This window comes from Anabrus simplex, chromosome 3 (assembly GCF_040414725.1).
Source record: "Anabrus simplex isolate iqAnaSimp1 chromosome 3, ASM4041472v1, whole genome shotgun sequence".
In the NCBI taxonomy this organism is placed as follows: Eukaryota; Metazoa; Arthropoda; class Insecta; order Orthoptera; family Tettigoniidae; genus Anabrus; species Anabrus simplex.
The window spans coordinates 435943045-435968399 of NC_090267.1; the positions used below are offsets into that span (position 1 = coordinate 435943045).

Sequence of the window (25355 nt, forward strand, 5' to 3'; positions counted from 1 at the left end):
AAGATCCATTGTGGGTAGCAATGCAAGATATATGGGTCCAGACCCCTCCAGAACGATTTCAACACCTTGTAGAGTTGATGCCTCACCGTACTGAGGGCTCACGGAGGAGCAACTTGTTATTAACATCCCATTCGGCGTCTTTCCATGAATTTCGGCCACTCAGTATACGAGTATACGGTATATACATATATAGGAAACAGATGAAGAACAGGGACATTTTTGACTAGTAGACACCATTGTGAAGGAAAGGGAGGGGGACAGGGGAGACAAGAAAATGAAAAGAAAAAAAGGAGCAGTTACCTATTATTATGGGCTGGTGCTTCTGTAGACCGACTCCCAGACAATCCTGAGAACTCAATATGTCCACTGCAGGCCTATAGCTCCAGCTGCCTTTATCATCTCCACTGGAATTTCATCTATTCCAGCAGATTTTCCATTCTTCATCTTTCTTACTGCCATTTCAATTTCATTCATTGTAATTTCTTTATCCATTTCTTTATCAACTAATTGCTTTTCCTGGTCGTCCATTGAATGACCGTCATTAGTTCTCACATTCAGCAACTTCTGAAAAATACTCTCTCAATCTATTTCTTATTTCTTCTGGCTTTGTTAATATTATGCCATGTTCCTCCTTTACAAATATTGTGTTTACTTGATCTCCCTTCTTGTTTCTTAAAATACCATACAGTATGGTTCATGGTGTGGGTTACCAGTTGATATGGAATGGGAGTGGACACCTCGGACATATCCTGAGTCATGGCCCTTCTTGTGCTCAGGCGGCTAGGGCTATACAATCTACCAGTGGTCCATAACCCTTTAGAGGAGAGATCCTCACTTGGACTATGTGTAAGTAGGGTAGCATCCTGCTTCATGAATTTACCGAGCTCAGAACATTTTAAGCAAGCCTTGGACCTATGGGAATAACGGAGTCCCACTCCCATTTGACAGGCAAGGGACTCCTTGGAAACAACTTGGCGAACAAAATGGAATTCGATGCGGAGCTATCAATATTAATGGGGCTTATGGAAGAAAGAAAGTAGGATTGGCTGAGTCAGCAAAGAAGATGCACTTGGATGTGCTAGGAGTAAGTGATATTTGGGTAAGGGGAGATAACCAGGAAGAGATAGGAGATTATAAAGTGTACTTGACGGGTGTTAGAAAGGGAAGGGCAGAGTATGGGGTAGGGCTGTTTATAAAAAATACCATTGCACACAACATAGTTTCTGTTAGGCACGTAAATGAGAGAATGATGTGGGTAGATTTGGCAGTTGGAGGAATTAGGACGAGAATTGTCTCAGTGTATTCACCATGTGAGGGTGCAGATGAGGATGAAGTTGACAAGTTTTATGAAGCATTGAGTGACATCATGGTCAGGGTCAACAGCAAGAATAGAATAGTGCTAATGGGCGATTTCAATGCGAGAGTTGGAAATAGAATTGCAGGATACAAAAGGGTGATTGGTAAATGTGGGGAAGATATGGAAGCTAATGGGAATGGGAAGTGTTTTCTGGACTTCTGTGCTAGTATGGATTTGGCAGTTACGAATACATTCTTCAAGCAGAAGGCTATTCACCGCTACACATAGGAGGCTAGGGGTACCAGATCCATTATAGACTATATCTTAACAGACTTTGAATTCAGGAAATCTGTTAGGAATGTTCAAGTTTTTCGGGGATTTTTCGATGATGCAGACCATGATCTGATCTGTAGTGAACTAAGCATCTCTAGGCCTAGGGTAAAGAAAGTGAAATCTGTCTGCAAACGAATAAGGGTAGAAAATCTCCAGGACGAGGAAATTAGACAGAAGTACATGGATATGATTAGTGAGAAGTTTTGAACAGTAGATAGCAAGCAGGTTCAGGATATAGAAGCTGAATGGTTGGCATACAGGGATGGTGTAGTAGAAACAGCAAAGGAATGCCTAGGAACAACTGTGTGTAAAGATGGGGAAAGGCGAACATCTTGGTGGAATGATGAAGTGAGAGCAGCCTGTAAACGTAAAAAGAAGGCTTATCAGAAATGGCTCGAAACAAGGGCCAATGCAGACAGGGATTTGTACGTAGATGAAAGAAACGGAGTAAAACAAATAGTTGTTGAATCCAAAAAAAAAAAAAGTCGTGGGAAGATTTTGATGAAACTTGTCTGGACAGTAATAAAGAATCTTAGGAAGGGAGGGAAAAAGCAAATGAACAGTGTTTTGAGTAATTTAGGTGAACTCATAATAGATCCCAGGGAATCACTGGAGGGGTGGAAGGAATATTTTGAACATCTTCTCAATTTTAAAGGAAATCTTCCTAGTGGTGTTGCGAACAGCCAAACTCATGGGGAGGAGGAAAATGATGTTGGTGAAATTACGCTTGAGGAAGTGGAAAGGATGGTAAATCAAGAATCAAGAATCTTTATTAGCCATTGATCATATACAATGAAATGGGCTTCGTCAACTGATAATATAGTACTTAATACTACTAAAGCTATATGAACATACACCTTGTATTAAAACTTAATACTAACATTATGCATTTCTAAGAATTCAGAGGTATTATAGAATGGATTTTCTATTAACCAATCATACATTTTTCTTTTAAAATTACTTAAAGGAGTGGACCGTGCAGAATGCGGTAACTTATTAAATAATCTTAAATAACTGATTTTATGTGAGTGAGCAGTTTATGACAGCCTGTGAATTGGGATGTCAATGTCTGCTTTACCCCAAGTATCATGAAGGTGAATGTTTTCCCTCCATTGTGGTTTCCCATTTTCACACCAAGCAAATGCTGGCGCTGTACTTCAATGAAGGCCACGGCCACTTCCTTCCCACTGTCAAAGCAGCAGGAATAGATGAAATTAGACCTGAAATGGTGAAGTATAGTGGGAAAGCAGGGATGAAATGGCTTCATAGGGTAGTAAAATTAGCGTGGAGTGTTGGTAAGGTACCTTCAGATTGGACAAAAGCAGTAATTGCACCTATCTATAAGCAAGGGAACAGGAAGGATTGCAACAACTATCGAGGTATCTCATTGATTAGTATACCAGGCAAAGTATTCACTGGCATCTTGGAAGGGAGGGTGCGAGTGGTTCAGGGTACTTACAGGGGTTAGACAAGGCTGTAATATTTCACCTTTGATGTTCGTAGTTTACATGTATCATCTGCTGAAAGGTATAAAATGGCAGGGAGGGATTCTTAGGTGGAAATGTAGTAAGCAGTCTGGCCTATCCTGATGACTTGGTCTTGATGGCAGATTGTGCCGAAAGCCTGCAGTCTAATATCTTGGAACTTGAAAATAGGTGCAATGAGTATGGTATGAAAATTAGCCTTTCGAAGACTAAATTGATGTCAGTAGGTACAAAATTCAACAGAATTGAATGTCAGATTGGTGATACAAAGCTAGAACAGGTCGATAATTTCAAGTATTTAGGTTGTGTTTTCTCCCAGGATGGTAATATAGTAAGTGAGATTGAATCAAGGTGTAGTAAAGCTAATGCAGTGAGCTCGCAGTTGCGATCAACAGTATTCTCTAAGAAGGAAGTCAGCTCCCAGACGAAACTATCTTTACATCGGTCTGTTTTCAGACCAACTTTGCTTTATGGGAGCAAAAGCTGGGTGGACTCGGGATATCTTATTCATAAGTTAGAAGTAACAGACATGAAAGTTGCTAGAATGGCTGCTGGTACAAACAGGAGGAAACAATGGCAGGAGCGTACTCGGAATGAGGAGATAAAGGCTAATTTAGGAATGAACTCGATGGATGAAGCTGTACACATAAACCGGCTTCAGTGGTGGGGTCATGTGAGGCGAATGGAGGAGGATAGGTTGCCTAGGAGAATAATGGACTCTGTTATGGAGGGTAAGAGAAGTAGAGCGAGACCAAGACGATGATGGTTAGACTTAATTCCTAACAATTTAAAGATAAGAGGTATAGAACTAAATGAGGCCACTGCACTAGTTGCAAATAGACGATTGTGGCAACATTTAGTAAATTCACAGAGGCTTTCAGACTGAATGCTGAAAGGCATAACAATCTTTAATGATAATGTATGTATGTATGTATGTATGTATGTATGTATGTATGTATGTATGTATGTATGTATGTATGTATGTATGTATGTATGTATGTATGTATGTATGTAAATACCATAGAGTAATTTCTTGCTGCCCTGCATATCATCTCTCAATTTCTATGTGAATAAGGCCCAGCTTTTCCTCTTTTCTTCCTCCACTACTTTCTTGGTCAAATTCTTTGCTTCCACATATTTTCTTCTACTTTCTTCAGTCTTAGATGATTTCCATGCTTTCCATGCCATTTTCTTTTCCTTCATTTTAATCTTTACCCTATCATTCCACCAGTGTCTCTCTTTGTCTTTCACATTTCCTGATGTTCTACAACATACTTTTCTGCACATCCAGAGAGTGCTTCCTTAAATCTTTTCCATTTATCTTCAACATTCCCCATCTCCATCTTTGGTACGAAGGGTATTATTTCACTTTAAAATTCTTCTTGTATGCTTTTCTCTTTAAATTCTTTAAATTCTGAAGCTTTCAATGTATATACTATCTAAGGAATGCATATCAAAGATCTAACAAATCTTTCATCAAAATATACAAATCAAGTGTGCTATTCACAACAATTGATCATTTAATATTTTATAAAGCACAACTGTTATTTCTCAAGAATATTATCAGGAGTATAATGGACAATTCAACTGTTTTTATCGATCATATGACTTACAATTTTAACAAAATTTCTAAGATCTTATTTTAAATGTCGTAACATACATCAATGTTTTAATGTGTCTTTCCAATTTTAATAATATCTATTTTGTATTCTAATATATTAATGTTAACGTTCATTTATCATAGCTGATGATGTTCCTTAGCCGGCCCCGTGGTGTAGGGGTAGTGTGCCTGCCTCTTACCCGGAGGCCCCGGGTTCGATTCCCGGCCAGGTCAGGGATTTTTACCTGGATCTGAGGGCTGGTTCGAGGTCCACTCAGCCTACGTGATTAGAATTGAGGAGCTATCTGGCGGTGAGATAGCGGCCCCGGTCAAGAAAGCCAAGAATAACGGCCGAGAGGATTTGTCGTGCTGACCACACGACACCTCATAATCTGCAGGCCTTCGGGCTGAGCAGCGGTCGCTTGGCAGGCCAAGGCCCTTCAAGGGCTGTAGTGCCGTGGGGTTTGGTTTGGTTTTGGATGATGTTCCTTAGGGGGCAAAACGTACTAAATATAATAAATTATATATTATATTGAATAGGGCAGACCACTTGTTATAATATTTAAGTTTATCTTAAATATTCACTATTTGCTTTTCTCCTTCAACTTCCATACTTTAATTCTCTTCTCTCTTCTTATTGGGGGTTTTTCAATCTTTCCCACTTTCAATTTTCCTATCACAACTCTATGATTTCCACCGAAGGCTTCGTCAGGCATGGCTGTAACATCTAAAAGGTTCTTCCGGTGTTCTTTCTCTATGATTATATAATCAATCACGGTCTTTGTTCGTCTGTCTCTCCAACCATACCTTGTGATCTTCTGAATGTTCTTCTTCCTAAACCAAGTGTTCCCAACAATCATTTGGTTCCTCATGCAAAAATCCACCAACAACTTGCCTTCTGGATTTACATTTCCATATCCAAAGGGCCCTGCAACACTTTCCTTTCCTTCTCTTTCCATTGATGATGATGATGATGATGATGATGATGATGATGATGATGATGATGATGATGCTTGTTGTTTAAAGGGGCCTAACATCGAGGTCATCGGCCCCTTCTCTTTCCATTCTAACTAGTGCATTTAGATCTCCCATCACAAGCACTTCCTTATCTTCTATCTGTTCCTCCACTTCCTCTAAAAAGTACTCTAGATGTTCATCTATGCAACTCATTTGTGGGGCATACAAATAAAATAGATCTTTCATGCCATTTTCAAACTGGAGTCTCATCACCATCATCCTATTGCTGATGCATTTTGTATATTCCACACATTCTTGGATTTCAAACCAGTAGCGTCTGTACTCCAGAGGAGCAGCTACAAAAGGCGTCTGTCTCCATGTTAGGGGCGCCTAATTTTGAACCTGGCAGTAGGTATAAAATTGCCTTTGGGTGTGGCGAGCCCATTGTAACAATAGCCTATATGGATAAAGCAGATGTAGTGACTGAATAGATATCTCTCTTCAAATCAAACCCACTTACCATCAACAGTATACCCCGTCTTTACCCGTATCACACAAAACAATACCTACCATTCAGCCTTACCATCAAGGCAAATGGATTTATTCAAGGCCTAAAGCCACGATGACAGTAAATCTACCAATACAAGGCTGACGTATTTGAACACCTTCAAATACCAACAGACTGAGCCAGAATTGAACCTGCCAAGTTAGGGTCAGAAGGTCAGTTGCCTCAACTGTCTGAGCCACTCAGTCCAGCATAAACCTAGCACCACTAGCATCACCAAGAAGTCTTACCCCATACAAGGTTGTTGTGACTGCACTTCACCCAACATCATCTACCAGTTTCAATGCAGACTCTCTCCAGTTTTCTACATTAGCTCAACTACACACATACTAGATAAACAAATATGCAGCCATTGCAGTACCTTCAAAACCCATAACATAGATCTGCCTTTCTCCATTCACAGCTGACATCATCAGACCACATTAATTTGATGAATGTTTCACAGTTCCGTATACATTTACCCCCAATTTCTCACCCTCTTCCCCTCAGAGGTTCTGAAGTTGGACATCAACTGGTACTCAGGCCGTAATATTAGATAACTACTACTTTTTTTCCATTCTTTTGCCTCACCCATCCCCACCCACTCTTCACTTCACAACAGTGTCTACTTGTCAAAACGACCACTACCATTTGTATTCAGTCCTCTACCATGAAGGCTGCAGCCAAACATATTTTGGACCCATGTCTTTCTTTTGCATGTACTCTATCCACATGTGCAGATCTATTGCTTTTGAATCTCAACATACGAGAGAGGCTGCAAATTTATGTGAGATTTTATTTCAGCTGTTCACTAAGTCACATCTGAACTGAGCTAAATTTTGATATTTTGTTTCTACTTTTTCTGCTATAAGGTGTTTGACTCCAAATTAAGCTAGATTGGTTGAATTTTGCAGTGTCTGGCTTCTCACCAAGGCAGACACAGCAATTGAAATCATAGCCAATGCATGTGAGATTTTGTGAAATGAAGATTCATATCATTGTGGTTTGGATTCTATGTAAACTGAATGTCCCGTGGCTATAATCAATGATATATGTATGATCTTTATGATGTAAATTAATTTGTTTATATTCATTCATTGTCTTTTGTGAAGCAAATGTTTCTGCCAGGTGCAATGTTTATGCAGTGCCATCATACATCAAGTTGTAAATAACTCTCTTGTTGTTGCATGTTCAATGCATTTCATTACACGTACAATAATTAAAATATGTGGTATCAACAATATTAATATACTGTCATAACAGAAAAATAAACAATATAAGCAGTAACATAAAATACAGCTCGCTCTTTTCTATTTTTCTCAGCATAAACTCAATATTACTGATACACTCTTTTTACTATGAAAACCACAATAACACAAATTATCAATCAAGTTCCCTCTCATGCAAGTACACAAGAAAGGTGCCCAATATGTCTCTAGTCTCTACTTAAAGCCACAGATATCTTAAAGTGTTATAAATGGCAGCGCAATATATTTCCACAGGGCCTGATGGACATCATTCTCAGTATCCATTGAGCTGGCTGAAAGAGAATACATACAGCAATTACTATGATGCACAAAAGAGCAAATGGATTCCTTGGAACAAAGGAAATGTTAACACATGTGGTGTAGCCAAAGTGGACCTCAAGGAATACAGTCAAACACAGTCTGGTCTTCGAGAAGTTGTCAAGTCACTGGTAACTTTTGGAGTGGCATTTGTGCAAAATGTAAGTGTTATGAATAAAACACATTTAAACATTCAGATATTAACAAAGTATTCTACTCAGTACATTGTCATTTTTCTTTGTCGTACAACCTATCTTGTAGTGACTTAGTGCCTAATACACCATGTCCCTCCTAGAGGAATGTGAGAACTACCATATTCACTTCATTTAAGTTATATACATAAGTAAATGCTCAATCTCTCAGAAATTTGATCATCAAAATCTCATATTATTCTTGAGTCAGAAATCATGGATATGAATTACTATAAGAAGAGCTTACGCATAAAACTTTCTAGTTGCGTAGCTTATTCCTGTTATTCAAGATGTAGACTCCTCAGCGTAAAGTTCAACTCGTGCTATGGTCAGCAAAATTGAGGCGCTTAGAACAGCAGAGGTGTATGTGTCATAGTATGCTTTTTTCGTTTTTTCATGCAATATATAGTATGAAGTATACTTTTTCATGGCTGTTAAGTGTGAATGGTTATGAACGAAACCTCCAGTTGAATACAGCATGTCATTCAACCTTACGCGCTGCAGCTCAATCTCGAGAATAGGAAAGGCATATGAGCCAGTCTGCCAGCCGGTTGCTTTCCTGCAATAGCTACTATCTATTTTAATAGCAGGGGGCAATAAATCTCTTAACAGAAGCTATTGTGTGTTTTCAGCCCTCCAAACCCCATAAGTTCCTTAAGCATTTTAATGTATTGTTGTTTGAGATTTGATCTTTCTTGTATGGTGGTATCTGTTTGAAAGTGCAGCTTTTTGTTCAGTCTTTTGCTTCAAAAGCTAGTGATGATACTCATTCTTGGTATCATGCAGTTCTTGCAGTAATATTTATTTGTTATATTTAATTTATTGAAGCCTGATGGCCAAAGAAGGAAAAGGTACATAATCATAAATAAAGGGATATTAAAAATGAGTTAATTACTTCTTGCTGTAGTCAACTAGAGATCTTTCTCCTTTCCTGCAGGACGTTTTGTGGTATTTAGTGCTGTGTATTAAAATTTGTGCTTTTAATAATAAATTTTATTGCGCACAATGTGCATAGAGGTTCACAATTAGATAAGACAGCGTGGCGTCTAATGCGCTCTGCATAAGTGTTAGTCCTTAATAAATTCACTAATCGAGCAGGACCTCGAGGAACACTTCTGGATATGATATCTTTCACATACTTGGTCACATAGCCTACACACACAGTTTATGTTCGGTTCGTGAAAAACTTTGTTTTTACACATCTTGAAATGGAATCCATCCACAGCCAATCTTGTAACTATGTGTCTCAGTTGGTAGCCCGTTTCCATCCATTTCCGCTTCGTCATGGCCTCCATTGAGTAGAAGTCTTCCCAAATGTCCCTCTTTTTTTCTCTAAGTTTATGCAACAGGTTATCGTATGCTGCGCCTCCTGGTAAAACAAGATTGTATCTCAGGTCCTCAATCAGGAAAGTTTCTCTCGCGAGTTCATATACAAGTCAAGATCTTGTAGTGTTTGAAACACTGAGGACTCGCTTCAGATATCTGGATTTTATCTTTTCCAGGTCTTCTAATTGCTTCAAACTCAGAAATTCCCCTATGATCTCAAGCCCATAGGTTAACACTGGTAGCACTTTTACTCGAAAAAGCACCATGGCTGTATCCACTGCAATTTGTGTGATATTCTCAATGTCATTCATCGCTTTCAGAGCTGCGATAATTCTAGCTCTTATATGGATCCTGAAACTGCTGCATGTGGTCTGCAAGGTTACACCTAGGTATCTGAAACTGCTAACTCTGCTTTTAACCATTATCATTCAAGGAATGAAACATGTAGTGTAGACTTTTCATTAAGCTCAAACAATAAATGGTACAGATAGTGCTTTTCCTTCTCATCACATAAGTCATCCCAGAAAATGCTGTGTACAGAAAAACAAGTGGAAAATAAACATAGCCAAGAAAAAGAGAAATACACCTGAAGGAAAGTTTAGTTCAAAAACTAAAAATGTTGCAGGGCCTTCTTGTCGGTGTGCTTGATCTGAGAAAGTGGGTCGAGATGAAATTGATGAAATATTTTGACAATTTTGGGAAATAGTGGTTTACAATTTACAGAACAGCTATTTAAATAAACTAATTACACACTGCGCATAGTAGTTTATAAAGTCGTTCATTTAAATAAAAGTTACAAAGTTCAGAACATTCATGGTTTGAATGAAAAAAAAAGACTGCACTGTTCGTGACACAGTTGTATATTTATTTATATAGTATGTATTTCTATTTTGCAAGAAAACAGTTTTGTTCTTAACACATATAAATGCATACCTTACATTTAAGAAAGGTCACATATAAAATTATTGTTCAAGAATTTGGAAAATCTGTAAAACTGTATTTTGTAACTATAATTTACAGTAGTAATGCCTGCTGGTTCACTTCTGAACAGTGTACAATATTTTAATGTGTATGTACTGTACATGTTTCTCTATGTTATACTTAGCAAAACTTTAAACATTTTTTTCTGAAAACTAGTTTTTGGCACATACGCCTCTGCTATTCTAATAGCCTCAATTTAAGTTACACATGTTCAGCAACATGTAAGAAGGGAATGGAATGTAGACCCTCCCACATCAGTGGGACACAATTCTACAAGAAACAGGAAGTTTGATTTCACAAGTTAGGAAACATCCTAAACAGCATTTGAGTGAAGGGACTCTGTGTGTGTGTGTTTTTTTTTGACAGTTTGACGGTTCATGACATTATTCAGAAGGTTTTCTGTTTGCGTGCTTACAAACTGCAATTCCTAAACCACTTTAAGCCAGATTATCACCAGAAAAGTGCTGGTTTTTCTACTGAAATGCTATGCCATATTGAAGAAAATTACTATAATCTCAATTTGGTTCCATTCAGTGGTAAAGTCAGTTGGAATAACTGCCAAATTTAAGTACTGAGAACCCATACCAAGTGATTTAGTATAAAAGAGACACACCAAAAATATATTGTATCTGATCAGGATTGAATAAAAACGCAGTCTGCATTTTCCTGGGCACTACAATGATAGAACACTCTTAGCCCGACATGTTGAAAAGCACTGCCATCGTGAACTAAGATGGCGCGCGCTGTACAACGCGAGTAAACGTGCTCCGTAATTCACCTGCTAAATCAGCCAGATAATAATTATTTTAATATTCGTGGGTGTGCTAGTGCTTTATTTAAGTGTGAACTTCAATAGCCGTGAAGTACTATGACGCTGAAGGCCGTAAATGAACGTCTTTTGAAGTTTGAGAAGCGAATGGCAGAATTCCAAGCACGCTTGGAGGAAGCCATGGCTGCTGGCGCGACCAGTGCTGCCAACCCAGGCGACACACTAACCGGCCTCGCTTCAGAGTTCCAGGACTTTCAGGAAATAATTTCAGAGGAATTAAGTGAAATGAAGAAGGAGGTAAGCCATCTACAGAAACACCTTGACCAACAGGACATCCTCATTGACGAGGCAGAGCAATATAGCAGAAGGAACTGCCTACTCCTTCATGGTATCTGTAAGACCCCCAACGAAGACATGTACACTGTGGTGCTGGGTACATTAAAAAACAGTCTGAACATCGAATTGTCTATAGACAGCATAGATCGATGTCATAGACTCGGCCGTATGAAGAGGTCAGCAGCTGAGGTGGTGTCCGCAGCTAATAGCCAAGCGAGCTCTTAAAGGTACCAAATTATTAATAACCGAATCCCTGATAACCACAAGGAAAGAAGTACTGCATAAAGCTCGGGACTTCTGGGGTATGCGGCGAGTTTCGATGCAGGACAGCCGCATTATCGTTCATTTAGAAGACGGGAAAAAGCTCCACATTAGCTCACCTAATGAACTGAACTACATATGAGGCGGTTAGGTGGATTATCGGAGTGATATGACAATTGTGATGTGCCTAGTAAATGTTGTTGTTGTTGTTGTTGTTGTTGATATTATTATTATTATTATTATTATTATTATTATTATTATTATTATTATTATTATTATTAGATTTACGTGTGTGATTGTGTGTGTGTATGGTGCCTTAACCAGTCAGCAGTCCATTTCTTCAGAAAATCCAGGTAAGATTTTTTGGTCTCAGTTAAAGTATGCCCATTAGTCAGGTAGCTACGGTATTTCCTCATGACAATAATGAACAGAATGTCTTGCTCGTCAAACCCATTTTACTAACATGCACAGTATATGAATATTTCAAAATATTAGGCTTTTAATACTTCTTTGACCGAGCTCGATAGCTGCAGTCGCTTAAGTGCGGCCGGTATCCAGTATTCGGGAGATAGTAGGTTCGAACCCCACTGTCGGCAGCCCTGAAGATGGTTTTCCATGGTTTCCCATTTTCACACCAGGCAAATGCTGGGGCTGTACCTTAATTAAGGTATCTGACTGAAATTCTTGACTGGTCTGCACACGTAAGAAATACATGCAGAAAGATGTACACGACGCTACACCCCCTGGAACAGCATAAGGACATTTTGCCACAAGACGTAAAGATAAAACTACTCCAAACTTTGATACTACCAATACTTGACTACTGCGACATTGTCCTCATTGATGCAACCCGTGAACAAACTATGAAACTTCAATGAGAACTGACCTCTGGTCTTCGATTTGTTTTTAACTTGAGTTACGATGCTCACATAACTCCTAGCTACACATTTCTTTCCTGGCTGAAACCCAAGAGGCAACGGAAATTCCACGTACTTACGTTGATATATTGAACTCGGAAGGAAAATCTACCCAAATACATCTCTTCAAAATTCCATTTATTATCCTCATTCCATAATTGTAACACTAGATCTGGCACTTCCCTTGCTATTCCCGTCAACCACTCCTCAATATATAACAGATCCTTCGTTGTGGCTGGGTCACGACTTTGGAATTTACTCCCAGCTGCCGTCAGGAACTCAGACTCAATATCGAAATTTAAGATTGCATGTAGAGATTACCTGTTGAATACCGCTGACTGTTTCGTGTGTATGATGACGTATGATAGGTTGTGTGATTATTATTATTATTATTATTATTATTATTATTATTATTATTATTATTATAGTGTAATGTACATAATATTTAGCTTCTTACTCATGTACATAGATCACTTTTATTGCTATACTTATATTTCCATTTACTTTATTACTTATTGTGTTCTCTTTATGTATTGCTTATTTTTTCAGTTTGTATCTTACTTTTTCATTATGACTTTGTCTCTTTCACATTATCTATACACTCCGAATTTTTTATTTGTTGAACTCTGCTTTCTTTCTTCATTATATGTTGTCCAAATCTAGCTTATCTTTGATTTTATGATAGAATAGTACATTCTTTTATATATGTATTATCTGTAGATCAGTTATGTGGTTAAGTGTAAGATAGGGCCACGAGCCCTAACTTCGCCACTGCTAAATGAATAAATAAATAAATAAATAAATAAATAAATAAATAAATAAATAAATAAATAAATAAATAAATAAATAAATAAATAAATAAATAAATAAATAAATAAATAAATAAATAAATAAATAAATTCCTCTTGATTTCACATTCTAGTAGGACGGTGTCCACCTCACTTCTAGAGGTATTACCACATTTATGAACAAGTCTTTTCATGGATGCTGGATAGGAAGAGGGGGTTTTTACTGCCTGCCCTCCTCAGTGGGCACCTGCAGGATCTTTTCCGGGGGAGTGGGGGCACATTAACAATTTTCTTGAATATTAAAACCAATATAACATCAGCAACATTAAATTGTTTACAGAAATTTCTGGTTATAACAGATGCTAGATGACTGTCAGTAAGTTCAGTTTATGAAATAATCTGGTATGATATTAAACAATTGAACATCAACCTTTTTAGACCTGGCTGATTTGAGACATTGTATCACTGATTTATATATAGAAAGATAGCAACTATGAAAGGAACACATAACATGTTCTTGTTTGTTCTTTTCTGAAACTTGTATCATTGAAGCAGGAGCTTGATTATTGTTTAAATATCTGTAGAGCTACAAATGGTACTTATATTGAACTGTACCAATATGCATAAAGTTCACATGTGTGACACAGTTCACATGGTGTGGAAGAAGAAGAAGAAAAAGGTGGTTGTGAAAATTCAGTACAAAAGACTGTACATTGGCACAGAGCTAGAATGCTCATAGTAAGCTCACCGGACAAAAAAGTAGTCGCCCTAGTGTGCATGCACAGAGGGATTGTTAAGCCTGTACAGATGGCGCAGCGAACGGGTCCCATGCTCAACCACATGTGCACTGCCTCTATGTGAACATAAGGCAGTAGCGATCAGTGAGACATTGATGTTTCAAGTGGACAGTGTACGTCAACATGTGTAGATGTAAGGATGTGACAGAATGGCAAAAAAGGGGCAGTCATGTTTGGCCGTGCCTATGGCCATACGATGTGCGAAGTTGCTGGATTTGTTGGTGTTTCTCAGTAGACATGACTATAAGCAGTGGTGTACTACACATGGCCATGAAACACGGCGTCAGAATTGCGGTCAGAAAAAGGTCTTGACTGAAAGGGACCGGAGACCCGTTTCACGGCTTGCGAATCAAAATTGCTTCCAAACCCGACACGAATTGCTGCAGTCAGCGAATGAAGGTCCATCCCAACCTGTTAGTGACAGAGCATTGCTACAGGAACTGCATGTAATGAAGATTTGGAGTCTGTCTTCACTGGGCTAGAAATCATAGAACGTGGATAGTAGCTGACTGGTGGAACGTAATGTTGTCTGACGAATCACATTTTTTTGCTTGTATTCCAATGACGCACATCGTCGAGTGCACTGAAGGCCAATTGAAAGTTCAAGCCGGAGGTGGGTCTGTGATGTTTTGAAGATGTTTTTCGTATCATGGATTGGGCCCACTCACTGAGGTTGTGACGATATTACAGTAACATATATATTTAATTTGGGATCTGACTATTTGAGAAGCCGTATAATTAAATTATGTGTCTCTATGGCACGGCTAATCTTAAATGATAAGGCGCATGGAACATTTGCCTATGTTTCTCCTGCTCATTACATATAAGACTATTGTAGCGTATCATCATCATGTTATTCGGAAACATTTCTCCTGGTTGGCAGTGTGTGTTGTGTATGAGACGGGAAAGCAACCTCTGAGGCCCTCTATCCATAAACGGTATAACTAGTATTGTGTACGGACTCTTATCTCCAGAGTGCACAATGATCGCTAGACATTTCCGCTCTCATGCGGGCTACTTCAATAAGAGGCTGTCCGCCATTAAGACTGAAGGAGAACGGACACTGGAAGCCACGTCTTCCCTCTCATTGTGCAAGATGAGGGTCAACTCGACTGGAATTGATTGAATCTGTTTATGGTATCCCATTTAGGGATTAGTCTTGTATATAAGTATCTGTTAAAAAACATTTATAATATGTAAATTTTGTTTGGTGATGTTGGTTATGGGCGCATGGGTCAGCATGGGTAAGATGCTATCGTATATCTCTTCACGACTGTAAGTACCTTATTTTATTATTTGTTGGTGGGGTCATATTATCCTTTATTATGTGTCATTGTGGTTTTTGCTGTGGGAATTATTGTGAGATTTTGGTTTATGTTCTACTCATATTCGCCGTTTGTACTTCATGTTAGTGCCGTTTAAATGATATGCCTATTGTTGACCGGTAACTGTGATATTCTTTTGGCCTTTCAAAATTTTATTTTTCCCCTCTGATATATTTTTATACTGGTCATTCAGCGTGCGTTTCATGGTATTATTTCCTTGATGCGTGTGTTGTTGCTATTTCAAATTTATTGTGGGTTGTTACTATGTATTCCTTACCCATGTTGGTGTTAATTTTCATTTTGTCATTCTGTTCTGGATTAGTTGATATTCATTACGTTGGTTTCAACTTCATAATGACCCTGTGTTGACCTATGCACTGCGTAATCACCAGTTGTCACAGTTTTCTTCTTATATTATTATTATTATCAGTATGTTAGTTTCAAAAATGTTAAATTTGTTTTGGTAATTAATCTCTAAGTTAATTAGGTTATATGGTTTGATTATTACTATTATTCAGTAGTTCACATTTGATAAGTTCTTATTTACTCTTAACTTATTATTTTAAAATATTCATTTACTTAAAAGTTTGTGTCAAACACAAATATTACTTTCCAATACGTAAATTGTTTTACATTGTATGTCTACATATTATTTAATTTATATTTCACATTAAGTAGGTTTACTTCTAGAATATATTTAATAATGTAATATGAAAATGAACTCGGAAAATAATAATAAAAAATATGAAACTACAAATAGAAAATAATAATACTGACACTCAAAGTGAATAAGGAGATTTTATATCTGAGCTTGGAAATGTGACGATAGCTATCAAATACGCAAGCTAATTCTTATAGGTCTAAAAACGACAACTAAGAAGCGATTGTGGAAGGTGCAGGAGCCCTATGAGGCCCATGGGAAGGTATGACGTTATGGGGGAGAAAAGGTTCACAAGAATCACCCTCTAGCACAACTATATTTTAAAAATAACAAATGAAGATTTAAAAAAAACAAGTTAAATGACATAGCAACAAATGCTTGACTCAACGACAGATACAGGTTTAACTTAAAATGAATACAAGATTTATTGCTCCACCTTCTCAATACTTAAAATCATTTAACGTTTATCAAAACATTACAATATGATAGTGTCAGGTACTAGTTTCGGTCCGTTTTTTGGACCATCATCAGCCTAGCCGAAATTACAAGCAAAAGACATAAACAAAAAAATATGGATGAACAAGAGGATGGATGGTAGTGGAGTGACATACAATTATAAACCTTATACCGGGCGAGTTGGCCGTGCGCGTAGAGGCGCGCGGCTGTGAGCTTGCATGGATGGCTTTTCCGGCGTTTGCTCTATTAACCAGCGTTTCGTCTTAGGTCTGACACTAGACTCTTCAGAGTGGGAGCAAACGCCGGAAAAGCCATCCATCTAATATTTGATCTGATTTTTGATATGCTCTATTGGTGGAAAAGAATCTAATTCCCTCCATGGGAACTTAGAATTTCCATTTGTGAGCTTGCATCCGGGAGATAGTAGGTTCGAATCCCACTATCGGCAGCCCTGAAAATGGTTTTCCGTGGTTTCCCATTTTCACACCAGGCAAATGCTGGGGCTGTACCTTAATTAAGGCCACGGCCGCTTCCTTCCAACTCCTAAGCCTTTCCTATCCCATCGTCGCCATAAGACCTATCTGTGTCGGTGTGACGTAAAGCCCCTAGCAAAAAAAAAAAAAAAACCTTATACATAAGTTACAATAAATATAACCAAAATATGTTAAAATTAACAGATGAATAAAATAATTGTGATGTCGCTTAAAATTTCTTGATGCCAAAGTCTTAGGTTGACGGTTGAACTCTTGTTGCACATTTAAATTCAAGTTTCTGGAAAGTTCTGAGAGCGAGTTCCACGATGGCGCAGAGGGAATTGTCCAATATGACCAATATAGACTTGACAAATTGAGAAAGCTGGACTTGTTCTATGTAGCATAAATAAATGCTGTGTTTAAAGGAAGTCTCAATTCAGTCGGAACCCAGAGAACCTGAAGAACAAAATTAGAATTAACTCGAAAATCTGATAGAGAAAGTACTAAGGGAGGGGGTGTGTGTGTGTGAAATGACACGTACTCACCTTGCGCTTGTTTGGAACGAGCTGCTGGAAGGAGTGCAACAGACAGAGTGAGCGTCACGCAGCATAGATCAGCAAGAGAGGAGAAGGGATGCGGAGGGAAAGGATGACATAAGTGTGGAAGGAGACGGGAGGGAGGGAAGGGGAAATGGTTCAGGACGGGTTAGGAGAGAGGGAAGTTAATGGAATTTGAGGTGGAAGGGGACCCTTAATTGATTTAAAGAAAGGGTTGTGAAGAGCTGATTTGTTTTTCCTATAATAGGAAATGAAAAGATCGAATAAAATCTTAGGTTTCTTGGTAATTTCGTTAAGATTGTAGTTGGCATTAAAATATTGATCCAAGTGTATGTAGAAGCTCTCAATTATGTTGAGTAGAGGTCCCTTTTTAACTATTTTGAGTATGTCCATGTCTGTTTCAATGTTCGTGAAACTATGGTTATAATCGACCATATGTTGGCCGATGGCTGAAAATTTGTTGTATTTAGCTGCGTTAAAATGCTCAGAGTATCTGATATTGAAACTCCTACCGGTTGCCCTATGTAAGAAATATTTGAACATGTGTTACATCTGATTCTGTAGACACCTGATTTTGAGTATCTGTTTATTTTATTAATATGTGAAGTGTTATGTAAGATTTGCATGTTGTTGTTGTAGCTGGTTTTGAAGGCTATTTTCATGCCTTTTTTCTTTAAAACATTAGTAATTATGTGAATTCCATTGACATAGGTAAAAGTGGAGACAGAGTCGTGTTTGGATGGTTCTTTTTTAAGTGTGGTCTTAGGTCGGAATTTGTGTTTACCAATGATATTTTCTATGAATTGATTATTATAGCCATTGAATCTAGCGATGTGACGGATAGTATTCAGTTCCGTGTGAAGGTCTTTTTTGTTCATGGGTACGTTAAATGCTCTATGTATGAGACTATTATAAGTTGCTTTTTTGTGGGGGAGGGGATGAAATGAATCTTGTCGGATTGTGACGGCCGATTGGTTGACTAACCGAAGCAAAAACATAATCAAGATCCTTAAATCACTTAGTAAAACACAAGTTTAACATATGCAGAATTACACATGGATTGTCAATTAAAAATGCAGGTAAAAGATTTGAAATTACAACCAACGGGAATCTGGGGCAAACTCAGACACGTTAAATTTAAAACTTAAAAAATTACATAAAGCAAGAAAATACCGAAATGCAAAAGAAATTAAATTAATTCAAACAACATCAGAAAACATTGAAATGTCAGTAGAAATTGCGCTTACCAAGAAGGAGGAAGGGTTCCCGGAGGGGAAACCCTCGAGCGCATCCGCACTCGGGGATGGTCAGATGGAATAGACGCGGCCTAATCACATCCCGCATGCGAAGCGGCCTAAGGCCGGAAATTGACAAATCACAATCCACCCAATGGGATGCAATTTCCACTAGATTCCGTTTTTTTTCTCCAATCGGAAAGTCCGTTCTTTGGCCAATCTGATTCAATCCAATTGTATGACCATATATGGTCATTTCCTGGCCTACTGATGCAAGAGGAATTACATCACCTGATTCAACATTGGTAACCACACATGCAGTATAGGATGCTTCAAAATTAAAGCACCTTATACAATTTTCCATCAGATTACAATTTTGACATACAGAATTACAAAAAATAATTTTCAAATAATTATTCAAGAAATTCTTCAAGTTAAAACGTCCCAAGTGTCTTTTCTTCACCCTTGCTGACATTAATTTAAATGATCAATTACATAAAATTTACATACGAAAAAAAAAATCACTTCAAAACAATTCTCGCATCTTGCAATGGTAACAATAAAGTTCATAAGTTCCATTCTTGAGGTTTCCCTAAATTACATTCTTTCTTTTAAAAATTACAAACATATTTAAATTAATATTTTCTTCCAGGTACATAAAAAGTAATACCAGCAGAGTCCAGAGTTCTTATTTCTTCATTTCTCACAATACAAAATATTACAAACAAAATTAAATCCTGCTGTCCTTTCTTGATGACAAAAATGCAATTCTGCTGTTCTTTCTTGATGACACACCTGTCACACTTAATCTTTTCTCAAGTTGGCACATTTACCGGCTACTCAAATAGAGGCACCGCAAAACGGAAGACATCCAACGTTTTTACGGCTTCAATGACGAAAAAGGTGACCTGCTGGTTGATTGGAAGAAAGTGCGAGAACGCTGGCGGAACTATTTTGAAAAACTTTCAACCGAAGAATTTCCCCACCCACCAATCCCAACCACCTTCGCTACTGAAGGCCGAGTGAAGGAAATTGATGTCAAGGAAGTTCAGGCTGTTCTGAAGGAGATGAAATCAGGGAAAGCCACCAGCCCCGATGATCTTCCGGCAGAGTGCTAGTGCTCTGAACGGTGGGATGCGGAATATGGCTAACACAGCTTTTCAATCAGATCATCAAAGAAGGTCAAATACCATCAGAGCATTACCGTACCAATCTTCAAGAAGAAGGGAAGTTCTGCTGATTGTCCTAATTATCGCCCGATCAGATTTCTGAGCCATGCGATGAAGATCTTCGAACGTGTTCTCGAAAAAAAGGATTCGCCAGATAGCCAAACTTACAACGAACCAAGCTGGATTCGTGAACAATTGTGGCACAACAGATGCAATCCACGCTGCACGGCTGTTAGTTGAGGAACACCGTGAAAAAAATAAGCCTCTTCATCTCACTTTTCTGGATCTTGAGAAGGCCTTTGATAGGGTGCCACATGACCTAATCTGGTTAGCACTACGAGAACATAGCATTCCAGAGCACCTGCTCTACGTAGAACCAAGGAGTTATGTTCAAGCTGCCGCAGGAACGTCCGATGATTTCCGCATCACTGTAGGAGTACATCATGACATTAGATCCTCGAGAAGTTGGAACCATCCACGTTGATGGTGAAGATCTACCACGAGTAGAGAAATTTAAATATCTTAGCTCCACACTGTCTGACGATGGCAGACTTACTGATGGGGTCAACACAAGGATACATGCAGCCTGGCTGAAGTGGCGAATGACAACGGGCGTCACCTGCAACCGTCGGATGAAGGACCATCTGAAATCTAAGATCTACCGGACTGTTATCCGTCCCGCCACTTTCTACGGCACTGAGTGTTGGCCTGCTATGAAGGAGGTAGAATGTCGACTACGTGATCTAGTCGATCTAGTAATGCCAGGTGGACAGCTGGCATCACTAGACTGGATCATATTTCAAACGACGTTAGTAGGAAACGCTTTGGCGTTGCACCGATCCAAAAGAAAATGCAGGAAAACCATCTGCACTGGTTTGGACATGTGATGGGTGCAGAAGACAATACACTGGCAAAGTCAGCGTATACATTGGAAGTCGCTGGAAAGAGGCCCAAGGGAAGACCAAGACAGCGATGGATCGATACAGTGCACAGCGACCTGAAAGCTGTAAGACTACATTCAGACATGGCCCGTGACCAAATTAAATGGAGACAACAAATCCACATAGCGGACCCTTCCATCAGGCGGGACAAATGCTAAAGAAGAAGAAGAAGAAGAAGAAGTATTATATTATCTCTGCCTTGCCAATTATGTAACTGTCAGTGTCTGGGGCTGATGAGGACAAAGCCCATCTATATGAAGATCGAAGTGTATGAAGATGTGAAGATTATTCTTGTTTCCTCTCTCTTCACACAATGATCATATACATCATCATCACGAGTCATGTAACTCATTACTGAGCATCATGACCCCATTTGACTTCACACAACATTCTTGATTAAGCGGCGCTAATTTCAATGATGTTCAGCTTCTCTTAAAGCCTGTTGAAGAGTCAGACTGGTGGTATGCAGAACTTGATCAATCCACCTGCTCGATGTCCTTCCTCGTGGTCTTCCACTGAAAATTTTGCCTTTCATGATACACTTCTCCAGATTTTCACTATCCCGTCTCACAATATGCCCGAAGAACTGGACGATTCTCCTTATGACGCGAGAAGAGAGACGTTCGGAGATATGAAGTTCTTGAATACTAGATGCATTAGTTCTTTTTTTCCGTCCAAGGTACACGGAGCATCCTTCTCCAACACCACATCTGAAAGGTGTCGATACGGTACTTATCTCTTGCCTTGAGGGTCCAGGTCTCTGAACCATATAGGAAGACAGAGAACACAAGTGAATAAACTAATCTAATCTTTCTGCTGTTTGTTATTGCTCTGCTCTGCCATATTTTTATGAGTTTGCTCATGGCAACGTGCCCTAGGGTGATACGTCTCCTAATCTCTTTGTCATAACTTCCGGCATCATAGATGGCCGACTCAAGGTATATGAATTCATTTACCACCTCCAGTTCGCCTAATCGACTGTCAACCGGATCTGTGCCGCTCTGTCAATTACCATTAGTTTGGACTTGCTCAGGTTGATCTCTAGCCCATATTTTAAACTTGCATCTTTTACCCTTGCTAGTAATTCTGCAACTTCATCTTCACTGCTCCAAAAAGGAGAGTGGTGTCATCAGCAATACGCAGGTTACTGATTTTTCAACTACCAATTGATATGCCTCCAGTCCAGTCATTGAGGGTTTTTTAAAAATCACATATTCAGCAGAGATGTTATATATAATAGATGATAATATACATCCCTGCGAAATACTGAAAAATTCTGAAATGTTGTCATCTACCTTTACAGCTGCAATGTTGTTTCCATACAGTACCTATTTTCATCCTGAATGGATTGTATACCATGTTTCTTCAGACTACTTATTTCTTCAATCAGTTGCAAAGTCTTGTTTGATATCCAGGAATGTTCTGCACTCGGTGTTCTCCTAGCTGGCTCTGGGAGAGGTGAGGAGACAATCTCTTTCATTCTGTCCCACGTCTGACAAAGTGATTCTTCTTCATTTAGTAGCAAATCCGGGAGCTTTGGCTATACAAGTTGCCCGAAGCATGCAAGAGACTCCTGGTTAGTGAGTCTAAACTGTCTTGCTCTTATTTTCTTCGTGACTTTTAGTTTTAGCCATATTTTCATGGACAACAGATTGTGGTCACTGCCACATTCTGCTCCAGGAAAGGTCTTACAATCTAGAACAGATGTCTTCCAACATTGTCTCACCAACATGAAATCAATCTGATTCCTGACTCTATCACCAGGTGATATCCACGTGTACAGACACCTTGGGTGATGGTGGAAGAGGGTGTTGCAAACTACCATGTCATTACCAACACAAAACTCCAGTTGCTGCTTTCCTCGTTCATTCCTTTCCTCTACTCCATAACGACCAATCACAGATCTGATGTCAGTGTCTCCAGTAGTGTCCATCTTAGCATTGAAGTCACCTTGGATTATTACTATTTCCCTATTTGCAAACAGATTGATGGTATGTTCCAGCAGTTCATAGAACTCTTCTACTTCAGCATCTGATGCTGCAGCTGTGGGAGCACAGACCTGGATAATATTAATCCTGCAAGGGGAAGCATTCAGTTTGATGGTAATGATCCTATCACCGATGGGTTCATAGCCTAGGACAGTGTTGTTCACTTTTTCAGGAACAAAAATTGCAACACCATTTCGACTCATATCATCACCTCCCATAAAGCGTACAGTATTCCTTCTATGAGTTACAATAACTTATGTCAATAACCTTTCCAATGAGTCTCACTAAGGCCAAGGATATCCACATCATGTGAACTCATTTCTCTTTCTATTATTGCAAGTTCCCTGGCTTAGGGAACCATGGACGTGCCATGTTGCAATCCTTCCAATGACTCTCATAGAGAATTTACTTTGACAGGTTAAACTAGGGGCTTCTCTTAATCCTGTCTTCCCTGGAGATCTGACTGGGAGACTTGATACTCCAGAACATTTGGAATTAAGCAAAGCCATCATGGGGTTGTCGAGGGAAAAGTACAGTGGTGGTTTCCCGTTGACTTTCACTGCCCCCAAATCCATTGACCCCCCGACCCAGTTTCCCGCTGGGGTTGGTTACCCAGCCTTGCACTGGGTTGCTCGGCTTCACAGGGGCACCGCAAGTAGGTTAGAAATTAGAGGACTGAGGTGAAAGAGGCTAATAGAACTCTCTTGTTGAGTTCTTATATTCGCATCACATCCCCATTTTGCCAGAGTCTCAAGATGATTGTAGAGGCTCTCTCTAGGTTACTTCCCAGAGCCCTGATCATATACATAGAGAGAGAAACCAGAAAATATAATAGCAGGTCGGTGTGGCAAGAGGGAGCAACAGAAATAGGACACAAGGACAAACTTGAAAACATGACGAAGACAATCTCCTCCACATCTTCACACACTGCTTTGAATAGATAGGTTCTCTCCAAATCAATTCCAGTTCTTCTACATTCATCTCTTCTCAGCCCCTCGTGCTTGTTTCTGCTTCCCAGCTTCATCAGGAGGGCAGGCATCAGCACTCCTTTCTAATACTGACATGTCACTATTCTATTATGATCTCTCTCTGTATGACTTGATTTATCGATAATAAGTTAACATTTTATCGTTCTCAATGCCATTTTATTTTGGTGTAAATAAATATCACATGAGGTACGTTCATTTCCTTGCATGAAACCACTTTTTCGCCGCTACATCAATTCCTTAACAACACACAGTTATACACAATTATAACAACACAACACTATTAAGGGAAACACTCTGAAGCAATTTACTGCCGATTCTGTCAAGTACAGACATCAATAAGACCTCACACGGATTATTCACTTTACCATCACAAGGCAAGACTAACTACCCTCTCACTTAAGTCACTTCTGACAAGTTCAGATATAAACCAAATCTTCAACTCACTGTAACACTCACACTAACACGCACTCTACACTCTCTAACTCCACTGGCCTCCCAGCTTGACAGCTCGATATATATATACCGTTTGGCAAACATTCTAGAAATATTGACTTCTGGAAATTTTCTTGCAACACTCTAAATGGAACACATCCGGAACATACAAGGAACAATCGATCGACTGGCCTCTCGATTGGAGTAGATCAAACTCAAATGTTTGATTACAGTTTACAAACACACATGGAGAAATCTGTAACATTCCTTATGTTTCTACACGTATCTGGATAATAAATCATTATAGTAAGTTTCCAGAAACCTTCACATGTATCAGAATGACAGTGGATTATACCCAATATATGAATATTAAAGAACTTTCTACAATTGTCAACTACACAGATTTTGATGTTAAACGTATTCACAATACTTATTTGAGGTTATACAAATTAACAATAGACTTAGCATTTAATAAAAGATAATTAAAATATATTTTAAAAATCTGAAGGTTTTACAAGAGTTAGGTTATAAGTAGGACGGCATAGATACGACAATTTTAACTTCCCTTCTGAACATTAAATTTTCTTATTTATTTTATCCATGCTCTAATCTCTGATTTTTCTATCATCTTACAGGTACCACCTACTGTGGAGGCAACAGAAAAAGTAGTTGAAAATATTTCCCATGTCCATCGCACCTTTTTTGGCGACATGTGGGAATTCAGTAACGTTATGTCTCATAGTGATACAGCCTACACAACAGAAGCCTTAGGAGCACATACAGACAATACCTACTTCACTGAAGCTTCTGGGTAAGGGAGCATTCATATATCTTAAAGAATTAATAATATATTACAGCAAGATTCTCTTGCAAACTTGAAAACAATTACATTTATCAGCTGAGAATTGGATTAATGTTCCGATCGATCGATCAATCAATCAATCAATCAATCAATCAATCAATCAATCAATCGACTGCTTTTA

The 25355-nt window shown here is 38.8% G+C and overlaps 1 protein-coding gene across 7 annotated transcripts in view; it reads left to right on the forward strand.

Annotated features, from left to right (window-relative positions):
- Window positions 1–25355, forward strand: part of Tmlh (Trimethyllysine hydroxylase) — a 121707-nt gene that overhangs the window by 68362 nt on the left and 27990 nt on the right. For all 7 annotated transcript variants that reach the window (XM_067143481.2, XM_067143480.2, XM_067143483.2 and 4 more), the window contains 2 exons: window positions 7718–7941; window positions 25008–25183. In XM_067143481.2, coding sequence (XP_066999582.1) covers window positions 7718–7941; window positions 25008–25183 — 400 coding nt within the window. The remainder of the gene's footprint in view (window positions 1–7717; window positions 7942–25007; window positions 25184–25355) is intronic.